Below are 15,644 nucleotides of genomic sequence, written 5' to 3'. Positions count from 1 at the left end.
TACCTCTTGAGGGTCAATATCCTCGTTGACACACCACTTGATGTCTAGTTCTGATACTATTTCTAATAGTCCAAGCCCACCGCTAGTAGATATTGTTTGCTTTGGCCCGTTACATTTTGTCGTCAAACTCGCAATTTTACAACTCATCTGATAGAGAGAAGTTTTCCCACCCTTGTGAGGAAAGTTTTGTTGCCCTCTTCAACCACGTGAGATCTCATAATCCACCCCTGAGAGCCGAGCATCTTAGCCCGATGTCTGATTCTAATACCATTTGTAAGAGTTAGTTCAAGTCTTTTGTGAGTAGATATGGTTTACCGGTAAAGATATAAGAAATGGAAAGGCATCTTAAGAGGGTTGGACATTTTGTGAGGTGAAGTGTTATATGTGGATGAGTTTACAGAGATCCTTTTCTTGCTTTGCGTGCGTTACAGCCATGGCAGACTCAAACCCATCTTTTCTTTCTCATATCTAGAGAGAGAGAAGGGAAAGGTTCACGTGGAGTGGCCACCAACGTTCCACTTTCCCACTGCAAACACACCGTCAAGCTTTCACATTGTTATTTTAATCTGTATGGACACTTCAAAAAGCAACCAAAAAGTGTTTTTGGCGATTTGGGTTTCTTTCTAATCCCAAATACAATTCAAAATCTTCAAGTTGGAGGCATAGTTTTGGTGTTTTGTACACAAGTTTATTCCTTTCTTTCTCATTGAGGACAAATGTCGAACACCTTATGGGCATTGGAACATGAGCTAAAGGCACCAATTATTCCACCAAAAAGTTTAGGCTTTGATTATGGGTCCCTTTTGGGGTCCAAGAACTCAATTATGGGTTAGGAAAAGATAAAGAAAAGGCTCAACTTTATAATGATTTATTGAATCAATGCTACAATATCATCCATCATACATTACATGCAGCGGAGGCTTTGTTTTAGCAGCCAAGGCTTGGTAATTGCTTTTGGAGGTACCATTGTTTTGGAGGCTTTGTTTTGCTATTTTTGTGAGTTTTTCTCCATCTCTTCTTTGGTGTTTCTACTAAATTATAATTGAGTCTCGAGTCAGGTTTTGACCCATTATTCTACTCGTTGATTTGAAGCTTTTCCACCTCCTTAGCAACCGTTCAAGTCTTTCCTCTTGTTCAATTTGAAGGTTGGATCTCCCCCTTTTTTTTTTTTTTTTCTTTTAGTGATTCATCATTTGAATCTTTGCTAAATCATTGTTCGTCTATCAGTCTTGTTGCTCGTGTTTTCGAGGATGTTGTGTCTTGTGGTTGTGGATTGCACCAAGAGGACAATCACCCACAAATTTGTTTGACATGACACACGATCTATATATACTAAAACAAATAAATGAAATAGATAGAACAACTTGAGGGGAAAGTTTCTTGGAACAAAGAATCTTAACACAAATCTGTCTGTCTACTTATTCAATGTTCAAAATTTTTCAATTGCAACTTTAACTCGATTTTTCATAAAGATAAATTTTTCATCTGGGTTTGTGTAGTTAGTTCTAAATCATAAAGAATCAACATCGTATTTGAAACATAAATAGTACAACCAGAATCAATCCACCATATATTATACGATCAGTTCAATTTGATTCATCGTGGAAATTAAGATACACCAAAAAAAAATAAAAAAAACCCTAAAGTTATAGAACATACCCTAAATATTCAAAAAAAAAAATTACATGAAATCATCAAAGTCCAAACCTTGAGGAATTTCAAACTGCAAAAAATTACTACAAAAACTGTCTCTCTCATCCTCATTGCTGCTGTTGTTCATGCAAGTAGATGAAGAATTCTGAAGATCATTTGTAATTTCTGGTAAATCTGAAGCCTTAGGTTGCGAGCCATCATCGTACACATCATTTACTTGGTTCATCAAAACATCATCACCACTCAAATTTGAAGCTAAGAAATTCATATTTTCTTGAGAATTTGAGCACTCAACGAAGTTTGTGATGGGTATCATTGAAGAGTTTGTGTTATTATTGAATTCCTCGTTGGGTTGTAAGAGTTGTGATAATGTGTCCATTTGAGCTTGAATTTGAGCATGTTCTTGATTTTGGAGTTGGGAATTGTTGGCATTTGGGTCTCTTTCTTGTTTGAGGGCTAAGAGGGTGGAAATTAGCCTTAGAGATTCAGGGTTTAGAGCTTGAGCTTGGTTGTTTAATAAGGTTGAGAGACCGAGGATTGGGTGGCTGCGGATGGCAGTGGCGATGATGGAGGATAGGTCGAGAAGATCGATTCGTGGAGTGTGGGTTACAGGGTCGATTCCCATTCGAAGGAGTTTTTTTCTAATGTGAGTATTCCAGTAGTTCTTGATCTCGTTATCTGTTCTTCCAGGTAAATGAGTAGCTATCGCTGACCATCTAAGACAACAACAAAAATCAACCATTTGTGAGCATCATACAAGTTTCCTATGTAATAGCCCAAACCCACCGCTATCAGATATTGTCCTCTTTGGGTTTTCCCTTTTCGGACTTACCCTAAAAGGTTTTAAAACACGGGAGAGGTTTCCACACCCATATAAAAAAATGTTTTAACCCCCTCTCCAACTGATGTGGGATCTCACAATCCACCCCTGTTCAGGGCCAACGTCTTTACTGACACTCGTTCCCCTCTTTAATCGATTGGGATCTCACAATTCACACTCATTCGGGGCCCAGTGTTCTCGCTGGCACACCACCCGATCTCCCCCCTCCTTCGGGGTCTAGCGTCCTCAATGGCACACCGCCAGTGTCCACCCTCCTTCGGGGCTCAGTGTTCTCACTGACACACTACCTAGTGTCCACCCTCCTTCAGGTGTGAAATCTTAAATTAGTTGAAGAGAGAAACAAACCTTTCTTTACAAGGGTGTGAAAACTTGTTCCTAATAGACACGTCTTAAAATCTTGAAGGAAACCCGAAAGAGAAAACCTAAAGAAGACAATATCTACTAGCGGTGGACCTGAACTGTTACATCCGAGTTCATAATTTAGAAAAAAAAACACGATTATTCTTACTTGTTTCCCAAGACACTATGCAATTGGATTATAGTCTCTTCCTCTTCAAAAGAAAACCTCCCTCTCTTAATATCAGGTCTCAGGTAATTAGTCCACCGAAGCCTACAACTTTTCCCACATCTTTGAAGTCCTACAAAACATCCCAACAAAAAGGCTCAACTTTTCATTTCAGCTCTTAAATTTCAACACACAAACAAGAACAATCAAGAACAAACAAGAACACACAAGAACAAACAAGAACACACAAGAACACACCAGCATTTTTAGGAAGAGTACGCCAATTCCCAGGCCCATGAATTTGAATATAGCCAACAAGCTTCTGATCTTCCTCAGGAGTCCATGGACCCTTTTTCAGGCCATTCTTATCACAGCATGGAGCTCGTCCCATTCTCAGTTGCTACCTAGCCAACACCTTGGACAGTTCCTTCCTTAAAAACAGGGTCAAAGGAAACAGGAGCTGGCAATGAACTGTATTATAAGACACTAATAATCATAAAGATGAGCTTTTTATATACACGTCATTTAGGGTAGGAGCTGAAATGTGACATGTTATAAGTCAAACGTATTTGGTGTCGACGTGTTCATTTCGGACACTTGTTTATGTACGTATGGATGCATGCATGTACACGTAGGTTGTTATTTTGTCTTTTAGCTAGAAAATGATGAAATGAAGTCGAAGTTTAGGTGACATGTTAGGGGGTTGACTTTGTGAGAAAGGGACCATGCATTCATACATGCATGGTTATGTAGATGCACATGTGCATACATGAGTTGACATGGAAAGTGCATAGAAATTCTTGCTTTCCTATTGAATCCAAAAAGTTAAGTTAACGCGTTATAAATAATTGAAGGTTAAATTGTAAGTTTAGTTTATAAAGTTTCATATTCGTTGTCTAACACGTTTATATTCTGCTTTAGAAAGTATATATCTAATAGGGCTTCGAAATCTTAAAGTTCCAAAGTAATTTAATGACTTATTTAACCGAAATTGAAAAGTTCATAGAGCGACCTGATAATTTAACCTAAATATAAGCTTTTATCGGTAGATTTGCAAATGGGTTCTTTGACTCGAGAGGCATGGACCATACATACATACATATATAGAATGTGGATGCACATGAGTTGACATTGGAGAAAAGTTTGAGAAAAAGAGGAGAGATTAGGAGCTAAGTAAAGGCCTAAATGAGCTATGTTTTGATTTGGGGGGAGTTGACATTTGGTTTTGTGTTATATTGACTTATGGGAATGATTGGACGGTCATGGTAGTTAAGTTTTCCCATCAACTTCGTAGAAAAATATGTTTTACATTTCATGTTTTTGGTCGTGTTTCATTTCCTCCTTCAACATTGCTTCTAATTCTAAGCCAACTAATTAATTGGATAGATTCGAACTTATAATTTGTGTTAGGACGTTGTTAAGTTTACGTCGAATATCTAAACTCACTATTTGTTAGCTAAACGTCGAAAAACCCGTGTGCCTATAAGTATATATAATATTTCAATAGATATAAGTCGATCTTTTGAATGATATCGAAAGTAAATTCATACGAAAATAAACTCGAAAAACATATATCGTTCTAAACTATAATGTTAAGATTGTTCCGCTCGGTATAATAATATGCCTTAATTTTCTTTTCCTTGTATGCTAAGCAAGCTTGCTTGGAAAAAGTAGTTCTTTCTTCTTTATAAGGAACCGCCCATTTTTCAAATAGATAAGAGAATAATAGAAAGATAATATTAGAATTTTCAATTAACGTGAAAATAGGATTATTTTTTATAAACGTTCGAGTCAACTTATTTGCATTTCGACTAATTTTTTTGGATAATCGTCTAATCCTAATATATTTAGCCCTAAAGCATTATGTAAGTGACTGTTCTAACGAACCTTAGGGTTTAGGAATTCATGTGTCAAAATGCACATGGATATATGTCGAGTATTATGGATAATCAGCTCGGATGTCTCAAGAAAATGTGTGAATGACATGTCGCTATGTAAATCATGAAAGTGTAATGATTAACTATAATTTCACGAGACACTATGCTGAATCGAACTCAACTCCACCAAGTATCAATTCTCATCAGTTAAGGTAAAATCTTCTAGAACTCCGAGCTCATACACTACTAGAATTGACCCATCAGTTTCGGGATTCATATTTAGACAGTTCAGACTCAGGTTCCTTATAACAGATTGTATGTTTGTGATTACACGTACACGTATGTCTGACCCCCTTAGAGGGTTACTAATCGAATATCTTTTATACTCAATTTTTTTAGACAACGACAAGAACGTACAGAACGGGTTATGAAGCATTTGCTAATCATATCGTTGAGTTTATCTTACCCTAATCTTTACGGATCATAAAACGTTATTCAAACTTGAGATTCATAATTCAATGATGAGTCATGAAGTCTATGATGAGGCATTCAAATAAGGGCCTTGAATTTAAGTTAAAATAATAGAAAAAGAGAATCTAGCTTGATTTTGGATGGTTGAGCAACAAAATATTATAAAAATGCCCTAAAAACGTCGACGTTTTTACACACAGCCTCTCATTTTTCTTCATTATCAGCAACAACAATGGCGTGTAAGTCCAGATCTCTTCACCTACAAATTTCCAAACTCTCCAAGCTGTAGCCTTAGGTTCTTATGAACAAGACCACTAGAATTCCTCCACGTGGAACAAACACACAGTACAAAGTCAACTCAAGCTCATCTTATGTTGACATTTGTTCACTGTAGCAGAGCAATAATCAGCATATAATCATGTGGCTGAAAATTGTATGTCTGTCCGTCTGTATTTTGGTTTGGTATCAAATTCAAACTCATTCAAACGAATCCGGTGTTAAAGTCTTACCTTGGTTAGTTAAGAGGAAGATCGTAGGTGTTTAAGTAAGAGACGCTTGGTATCAGACATTTCGAGAAAACGAGCGAACATTCAAAAGTAGAAAATATCATAGCATCGCTTCGTTGTTATTCTATCATTCTAATGATCAAATCGTGAAGGTTCTACAACTTCATGACAATATCCTTAAGCAATCATAAGCTTTGTTTTCATAATTTTAGTTCTTTTTGTTGGGCCGAAACGAATTTAGATGAAGTTTTGTGTTGAAGTCTTACCGTGGCTAGTTAAGGAAAATATCGTTATCTCTATTAGTATGAGGTATTTTGGGAAGAAAAGTGAATATTGAAGCAAAACTATGTTTAAAGTAGACAATATCATACTATTGTGGAGTATCGTTGTTGTTCTATCATTCTGATGATCAAATCGTGAAGGTTTCTTAAATTTGATGGCGATATCTTAAAGCGATCGTAAGCTTGATCGTAATCAATTGTTGGTGGAGGGAGATCTGTTTGTTCAATATTTTAAAGTTATAGCCATACTGAGTGCTTGGTTGGCTTTGACCGTATGGCCATGGCCATCCACCAAATATAAACACAATAGAATAATGTATGTGTCGTTAAACTACAATACGTATGTACAAAAAGCTCCAAATTCCCATTAATATTATGTATGAAGCTCCTACAACATAATGTCGTATCAAATAATAGTTTCCTTTATATTCTAAAAATTTTCAATTTATAATTTGCATTTGATTGATTAATCTTTTCAACCACTCATGCGCCATTTCACATTTTGTTCATACCTTTGTCACGAACTTTTTCCCTCGATCGCTTTTGAATTTGGAGCTCATCCCTAAGAATAATCACCGTTAGAGTCCTTGATCATCGCTCGGTTCTGGGTCGCAAATTTGTTGGTCGTTCTTTACTCTCACTGGTTGTGCCTTCAAGGATAGCTTCATCTCACAGATATAGATTATATTGCGGGTTCAATTGCCTCGATCCACCAGCAAATCTCTCTTCCCTTCTATAGATTTGTTCTTAGAGTTCGAGTTTTGTTATAAAATCGAATATAAATTGGTTCCAAATTGAAAGAAATAAAAGTATAATTTCATCTATGGTAAGTTATTGTTACTATATGAAGGTGGTGAAGATAAAGGAAGAATGATGGCAAAGTACATGAAGGTGACAAAATGTAGCACACTAAACATCTAAAATATATTCATATGATAATGGTTGGGTGGAAATTCCACAATGACTAAGTAAGGGAATGATTATGAGTTTATAGGTAAAGCATACATCTCCATTAGTACGAGGCCTTTTGGGGAAACCAAAATCAGAGCTATGAGAGCTTATGTTCAAAGTGGACAATATCATACTATTGTAGAACTCCGTGATTCCTAACATGGTATCAAAATCATGCCCTTAACTGAGTCATGTCAATAGAATCCTCAAATATTGAACAAAGAAATTAAGACCCTCGAAAGTGTAGTCAAAAGCGACTCAAATGTCGAACAAAGGGTGTACTTTGTTCGAAGGCTTCAGAGAAAGGAGTCAAGCCTCAATTAAGGGGAGGCGAGGGCTTCATACGAAGCCAGACATCCAGACATTGTTGCACATACAAAGAAAAAAAGAGAGAAAAACAAATGGTCAAGAGAGAGACAAATATGATTACTGCACAGAGTGCGAAAGCATTTGTATAGACAATTGCAATCAAAATATATAATACAAATGAGAAGAAAAGTAGAAGCTGGCAGAATACAAAATTTACCAAATGCAGAAGACCCAACAATACAGTACAAATGCATATCTATCAGGTATTTAGAATATTGCTATAACTCTTTAAAGTCTTATCTCAAATTAGGCGGTGAGTGCTCCAATTGATGTCATCAGCTCTCAAAAACCACTCTCTATGCTGTATTCACCCCTTCATTTTGTTACGGCCTCGTTAGCTGTCTGTGATCCAGCCCTCTCATCTCTTTTCTTTTTCTCCCTATAGGAAAAAACAGAATTGAAGAGAACTGGTTAATTATACCATGATCCACCCAATTCTGCCTCATTTTTAGGCCTCCCACAACATCCATGTAACGACTCGAAATTTTCTATTTAATTTAAGGTCGTCACTGTATATATATCATGAATATTGAATGCAGAAATATTTAATTTAAACTTTCATAAAACATCACCTTCATCTTTAACACACAGTCAGCCTCACCCAAGATCCATGTAACGACCCGAAATTTTCTACTTAATTTAAAGTCACCACGTGTACATATCATGAACATTGAAGGTAAAAATACTTCATTTAAACTTTGATAAAACATCACCTTCATCTTAAAACACAGCCAGCCTCACCCAAGATCCATATAACGACCCGAAATTTTCTACTTAATTTAAGGTCACCACTGTATACATATCATGAACATTGAATGCAGAAATATTTCATTTAAACTTTCATAAAACATCACTTTCATCTTAAAATACAGCAAGCTTCACCCAAGATCCATGTAACGATAAAAAATTTTCTACTTAATTTAAGATCGCCACAGTATACATATCATAAACATTGAATGCATAAATACTTCATTTAAACTTTCATAAAACATCACTAACACAGCCAAGTGGTGGATATCTAGTGAATATAAATTATATGACGGTGAGTTGCAGAAGATTTGACAAATACTGGATCGGTTTCAAAACGATTATGGGTTCATAAAATCCAAGAAAATATGGTGGTGTGAAAGCGCAGATTGTGGGTATGTTAATCTACCAGGCCAGGAACCATGAACTTAAAAAAATCTCTTACCTATCAACGTATTCCTTTAGGAGCTCCTTCGCCTGAACCAACTTCGAAAGCAGGTTGCGGTATACATCAAGGTCTCGGTCCACACTTTTTTTGTCAACATTTAAAGCGGCACAGAGCTGTTCAGAAGCAGCAAAGTGTTAGATGTCAACACTTGGTAAAATCTCCATTACATGGCTTTATCTGTTTTAGAAAAATAAAAGTATGTTTGGTGATAGACACGCTAAATAGAGATGGCCAATTAAAGCAATAGTTTATGATAACTGTTGTTGATGGGGGCAGAGGAACATATGTATGTTTCCCTTCACAAGAGCTAATAAACTCAATGAAAAGGACCAGCTGAGACTACTAAAGAGCATAAACTACATCCACAAGATCAGTACAATCTCCACAAAGGAGAAGGAAATCCCACAAAAACACTGTGATTGTGTGTGTGTGGGATTGTCGCGGGCAAAGGGGAAATGTTACAAAAAATGGTTAGCTCATATCTCTCTTCAACCAAATACTACAAAAAGATCGATGTTACCTAGAAAAGTAAAATGGAGACTTATGCAGGAAAGAGTACCTTGAACCTAATTCTATCGAACTGAATAAGGTTAAGCACTCTTCCAGCAGGATCCAATTTCTCTAATGAGTAAAAAGATAATAATGAGCACGAAACACAATTACACTTTATGAATGGCAGCACTCAGAGAAAGAATACAATCTACAAGTAAAAATACTATGAGAGGGGGGCTGGCTATCATGTAAATGTTTAATTTAGCAATAATAGGCTCATATCACCTCAAAATCTTAATCTACTTAAAAGCTATATCACAAAGAGGAAGATAAAATAAACCTTTTCCAAGATACTGGGTTCAGTAGCATTTGCCAATTCGAGGAGTCGAAATAGCCCAATAGCAAAAAATCGGCTGTAACTGAAACTCCCCTTACTCGCAGCTCGTTCTGCAATGTCTTTCAAAATACTCTCAACTTCTCCTTCTTTTGATGCAAATTCAACCAATGAAGCTGCAGACTGAGACCGAGCCCACTCTTCCAATTTTTGAGCATCAATTCTGGACGGTATAACAGAAAGTAGAACTAAAAATGAAGAAAAACCTTCTTGAAATTATTGGAAGAATGGTCGAAGGATGGAATATAATTTCCAGTGAAGAAAATTACACTCTTGGAGATATTGAACAAAGAGTAAACATCCGTTAATTAGATTACCATGTGATTTGACCAAATAATCTAGTCATTTAGACTACTAAGTCCAAATTAAGATGTGAAATACTAGGAAAGAAGATAAAAGTTGCAATAAGAATCGTCGTATTTTTGCTGCAAGTGGAATCACGTCATGTTTTTTTCAACTTAACAGTGTTTACTATCTATGAACAAGGCTAGTGAATTTATTAGATGGCAAGAAGAGATAGAGATCAGGGATGGTAAAAGCAAAGGGGAATACATGGCCAAACCTATATTGCTCTGGATCCTCATTCAACGCCTTAATGTAGGCTTGGAAAATGGCCTCCCGATCCTCATCGCTAGGGTACCCATCCATCAGCTGATCATATACAGTAACAAAACCGAGGGCGAAAACAGGATCATAACGGTACGTCCTCTTATACCTCATCAAATGCTGCTGCACAATCAACTCTTGCAGAACAGAGTTGTATATGCTAGGGATAGGTCGTTTATACGCCTTTAGAAAGTTCAATTTAGTCTCAGCTACAGTCGTCACATCTAAAATCCGAAAATAGCACATCATTTTCTACACTCAAATGCTAAGAAATCGAACTAGAGAGATCTCAACATACTGAACAAGTTTAGAATTGATCAAACCGAACTATTGAAAGCCTAATTGTTACTTAAAACCTAAATTTCCGAACGATTCATCACAACAATTAACGAACAAACAAAACACAAGTTCACATCGAAATCATCGAAACGAGCCAATTCGTTTCTGCTACCATAATCTATCAAAGGAACAGTCTAGTAAGCAAGTAAGGAAAACAAATCACCAGAAGCTACCTGTTCCGGTGGACATGCAATGAATGACCAAGCGAGAACTGAAACTCGAGGTTCGAACTCCCGAATGATGATAGAAAACACTAGAACGAAAACGAAACCCGTCGAAATTCGAGGCGAGTGAACGAGCCGACGGAATCGGCGACCTTCTATCAGAAAACTGACTTACCGTTGAGAATGACACGGAATTAACAGCCGCCATTGCAGAAGAATGAGAAGAAATTTGCAAATCTTACAAACTTCCAGAGAAAAAGGATTTCATGTCGAAGATTTTTTCTGGGAAAAGAAAAAAGGAAAAAGAAAAGAAAGAAAGAAAGAAAGAAACAAGAGAGGACGAAACTGAGAGGCCATGATAGAGAGGCTTATCCATATTTTAATTTCTTAACCTTAGCTAAGAAGCCATTAGGATGTCGACACCTGGCAGTGTTCGTATTTTTCTTCTCCATTTGGATGGTCCAGATCTTTTGATCTCTCCTTTTCCACTTCAAAATAAAATAAAATTTTAAAAGAGAAAATAGTTTAGAATTGGGCTAACTCAAAATTGGGCCCAAACATTTAGTCCGTAACCGAGCGATTTATTTTCTAGTTATTAAAAAAAATACTTATTTTATTTTACGTGCTTTTATGTATTTAAATTTTATTTATTGGATTGTAAATTCTATTTTTAAGTTGGTTGGGTTCCAACCAACTATAAAAATTTAACCAATGAACTGAACTAAATTTTGATATTATCTACTTTTGTCAGTTATGTATCATCTTTAGTCTTACAATTTTAAAACACATCTGTTAGAGAGATTTTCACGTGCTTATAAGGAATGTTCCGTTCTCCTCTCCAACCGATATGGGATCTCATAATGTGATAGTCCTACATTGGTTGGGGAGAAAACAAAGCAGGGTGAGGAAATCTTCCCCTAATATACACGTTTTAAAGCCTTTAGGGGAAGCCCAAAGAGGACAATATCTGGTAGCGGTGAATCTGGGGCATTACAAATGGTATCAGAGTCAGACACCGGACTATATGCCAGCGAGGAGGCTATTCCTCAAACAAGGTAGACACGAGACAGTGTGCCAATAAGAACACTAGCCTCAAAAGGGAGTGGAGTTGGTGGGGGTCCCACATTGATTGGAAAAAGGAAAGAGTGTCGACAAGGACGTGGGACCTCAAAATGAGGTGGATTGTGACCTCCCACATTAGTTGGGGAGGAGAACAAATAACTTTTGATAAGGGTGAGGAAACCTTCGCCTAGTTTTAAAGCCTTGAGGGGAAGCCCGATAGGAAAAGTCCAAAGAGGACAATATCTGCTAGCGGTGGATCTGGGCCGTTACACATAATTCATCCCATTTGAGGGCCTAGCGTTGACACACTGCCCAGTGTCTGGGTCTAGTACCATTTACAACCGCCCAAGCCCACCATTAATAGATATTGTCAATTTTTACCTCGTGGTCAGCGTCACGATTTTAAAAAAGCATACGGCAGGGAGAAGATTCTACATCTTTATAAGAAATATTTAGTTTATCCATAATCGACGCGGAATCACACACAAGCCAATCTAACCCAACTCGAGTTAACTCGGAGTTAAGTCGAGGTCATGATTGTAGTTATCATATACTAAAATGTTGCAAGAATTGAGAGAAAGCAATGGCACTCTGTTTTTAAAATCCTGCTGGTTTCCCATTATCCAGGGGGAGAAAAAACCATGGTTCAGGAAGCCATTTGTTTTGGAATCTTACTCCAAAACCCAATTCTACCCCTTCATTTCCAGCTCCAGACAGCAGTTTCAAGGGGCATTTTAGTCCACTTGCAAAAAAAACATGGGTCCCACAGCTGTTTCTTCCTCAAAAAACCAGGGGCTCCTCTTTAATGGCTGCGGGCAGCTTCTCTATAAAAACCACCACCCCCACACTTCCCCCTTCAACAAAAATCGAAACTCAAAGACTTACAAAGAACAGAAATGAGCTCATCAATTAGATCAGCTTGTGTTGTAGCGGCCAGCGTCGGCGTTGTGGAGGCCCTCAAGGATCAAGGGATTTGCCGGTGGAATAACGTCTTAAGATCGGCGCAATTCTACGCCAAAAACCATGTTGGGTCTCTTTCTCAGGCCAAGAAGTTTTCCTCCTCCTCCTCCGCCGCCGCCACTGCCGTGGCTTCCGGCAAGCAGCAGAATCAGTCGGAGGAATCTCTGAGGACGGTCATGTTCCTCAGCTGTTGGGGTCCTAACAATTGAACCGTACCGCCCCTGAGCTTCAAAGATACGCTTGAAAAACATTCAAATCGAGACTACGGCGGAACCGGCGGCGGTTCGAGCGAAGTGATATAGATATTGATATGGTTTGGGGATGTAATTAATGGGATGCTTTGGGCGTTTGATTCTTATATGAACAACTGTAAAAGCAATTCCCCTTGGTTCTTGTTTCTTTATTAAATACAATTGTTTCCTAATTCTTTATGTTGCCAATTTCAAAATATATTCCCAATTGAAACCGAGCTCAAAAACGGAGTGGGAAATGACAATAATACCCCTCCCTTACAATGTACCTTGTTTCACAAAGAGCGGCAGAATCCTCCGGTCTAGAAAGGCAGTTTCTCCCGCATAATTCCAACTTTACCCCTCACATTTCTGTCAAAAGAACCCGGTTACTAGGGGCAATCAAGTCCAAGAATTATTAGTCAAGTTTCGCTAATAAACAAAATGTCTTTTCTACCCTTCTCTAGCTTCACTCGAGAGATATTCTGCGGTTTACTCTCCTCGCTTCCCGGGGAATTAAAGAAAAAACCAGGGGCCTTTTTGGAATAATCTCTATAAAACTCTCAAAATATTCCAACATTTCAGAACAGAGACAGAACAGAGATGAGTTCATCAACAAGAGCTTGGGTTGTCGCCGCCAGTGTCGGAGTGGTGGAGGCCTTGAAAGATCAAGGGGTTTTCCGGTGGAATCACACGATTAGGTCGGTTCAGCAGTACGCTAAAAGCCATGCGAGATCTGCTTTGCCGGTCAAGAAGCTTTCTTCGCCGTCGTCTGCGGCGGTTTCCGATCAGAAATGGAAGCAGTCGGAGGAATCTTTGAGAACTGTCATGTCCTTTCCTGACATACTGTTCTATGAAACATGCATATGTCGAGGTTGCTTCGATTGTTCTTCTTAGGGTAGCTTTGGATTGTATAAACTTCATTCAACATTTTTGATTAATTTATATGAATAATAAGTTATTGAAGAAATTTTATTTTAATATGATAATTACATTTATAATGAGTCATTAATATCTTTTGTCGCCGTTTAATGGAACAACCTTATCCTCAAATGAAGAACTGGCCCATTAAAATGATTGAATAGGCATTTTTTTTTTATTAATTTTAATTTTAATAATAGTCGAGTTCTCTGAGGATTTAGAATGGTCTAAACATTGTCGTACGACGTGGTCATATTACTTACTTCTCACTTCTAAAAGTAAAGACTATCCCCAATGACCAACACGAGTTATTCCATCATAATTTGTTTTCATTCACATGCATTCAAGGAAAAGTAAGTTCCGATGTGGTGTTTGATTCATTTATGTACCCCTTATTTATTCCGGTGTCGCACTATTTCTCATGGTACAAGATAATGTTTTTTCGGGAGGAATGATATCTGTTCTTTCTTTCTATATGTCGGACATGGTTAAGAACAGTAGGTTTTACGGTGCATATGCTATAGTTCCAAATAGTATCAAATTCAGGGTCCGAGCAGTGTGCCAGTGAAGACACTCGGTTTCAAGAGGGGTGGATTGTGAAACACATATCATATCCTACATTAGTTGGAGGGGGAATGAAACATTCTTTATAAGAGTGTGGAAATCTCTTCCTAGCTGACACATTTCAAAATCGTAAGACTAACAGTAATATGTAACGGGTCAAAGCGGACAATGTTATTATAATGATGATGCTCGGAAATATGATCACTGCTTAAGAGATTTCATTATAAAATGAAGACTCTCGAGTGAGTTTCACTCTCACGTTATAACCGAAAAGATGAGTAAAAGAACCATTAGACCTTATCGGTGGTGGAGTGTTTCGAAAAACGTTCAAATTGGAAGAGTTAGAGAGCAACACACAAACAAGACTACAAAATCAGTGGGTGAGAAGCGAGTGGTTTGCTTCTCATACTTTGGGCTCATCCTCAACTAATTTCACAAAAATGATCCACATTTTCTCATTTTTACCCTCCACCCTTAACCAACCTAGACATCATCACAAGGGCAATCCAGTCATTTCACATCAAGTGAAGAACCCACCACCTTGTACGAACTCAGTTTTTCAATGATTAGCCTGAGGTTTTCCCCATTCCACGTTCTCCAAAACACATCTATATAAACCAACCAAACCCTTTTTAACCTTAATTTCATCAAACTGTACGACACAAAGAAGAACAACCAAAATGTGTAGCGGAAAATACTGGACGACGGCGGCGGCGGCGAGCATTGGGGCGGTGGAGGCGTTGAAAGACCAAGGCCATTTGTGCCGGTGGAATTCTGCTGTCAGGGCTCTGTCTCAGCCCAATAAACTTCCTTCGTCGTCGTCGTCGGCAGCAGTTAGGGATCGTCGGGAAGAAGATCATAGTAAACCCAAGCAGTCGGAGGAATCTCTTAGAACAGTTATGTACTTGAGTTGTTGGGGTCCTTATTGATTTAGGGTTTTAATAAGGGTACGTAACATATTTTTTATTTTATGATATGATAAACGATGAATAAATATCCCAATAAATTTTCATGTCTGTTGTTAATTGTGTCGTTTAGGTACTAAAACGACTTTGAGAGAGCACGGGATTCAAATATATCACGTTAAACGTCATTTAATCACAATTGATATCAACCATATATAATAAATTAGTGAAAATAATGTATGATTTATGAAGTTCAGGGGCGAGATAACGAACCCCTAATAAAAACGTTTTAAATTTCAAATCTGTTCGACAAAGTTGGAAACTGAGCTAGTAATTTAACCTAGACGTAAAAGTTGAG

At 37.7% G+C, this 15,644-nt stretch overlaps 2 protein-coding genes across 3 annotated transcripts; both read right to left on the bottom strand.

Annotated features, from left to right (window-relative positions):
* Positions 1 to 1,656: 1,656 nt before the first annotated feature.
* LOC111486217 (transcription factor MYB41-like) lies at positions 1,657 to 3,828 on the bottom strand. Its single transcript, XM_023133265.1, has 3 exons — positions 3,258 to 3,828; positions 3,003 to 3,132; positions 1,657 to 2,369 (listed from the first exon to the last, which is right to left on the bottom strand). Exons 1-3 carry the CDS (start codon positions 3,388 to 3,390, stop codon positions 1,682 to 1,684), a joined length of 951 nt encoding a protein of 316 aa, XP_022989033.1. The 5' UTR covers positions 3,391 to 3,828; the 3' UTR covers positions 1,657 to 1,681.
* A 3,659-nt stretch (positions 3,829 to 7,487) lies between these two features.
* On the bottom strand, positions 7,488 to 11,008 carry LOC111486096 (protein THYLAKOID FORMATION1, chloroplastic-like). Of its 2 annotated transcripts, XR_002718808.1 has the most exons (6): positions 10,654 to 11,008; positions 10,098 to 10,365; positions 9,482 to 9,698; positions 9,209 to 9,270; positions 8,647 to 8,762; positions 7,488 to 7,833 (listed from the first exon to the last, which is right to left on the bottom strand). XR_002718808.1 is itself a non-coding variant. In XM_023133106.1 (5 exons), the coding sequence occupies exons 1-5, from the start codon at positions 10,850 to 10,852 to the stop codon at positions 7,770 to 7,772; spliced, it is 864 nt and encodes a 287-aa protein (XP_022988874.1). In that variant the 5' UTR covers positions 10,853 to 11,008; the 3' UTR covers positions 7,488 to 7,769. The 2 variants fall into 2 exon arrangements, 1 of the variants encoding a protein (XP_022988874.1); XM_023133106.1 differs by lacking the exon at positions 9,209 to 9,270.
* Positions 11,009 to 15,644: the final 4,636 nt, after the last annotated feature.

Source organism: Cucurbita maxima, unplaced genomic scaffold, assembly GCF_002738345.1.
Source record: "Cucurbita maxima cultivar Rimu unplaced genomic scaffold, Cmax_1.0 Cma_Scf00011, whole genome shotgun sequence".
In the NCBI taxonomy this organism is placed as follows: Eukaryota; Viridiplantae; Streptophyta; class Magnoliopsida; order Cucurbitales; family Cucurbitaceae; genus Cucurbita; species Cucurbita maxima.
This window is presented reverse-complemented; position numbering and strand designations above follow the sequence as displayed.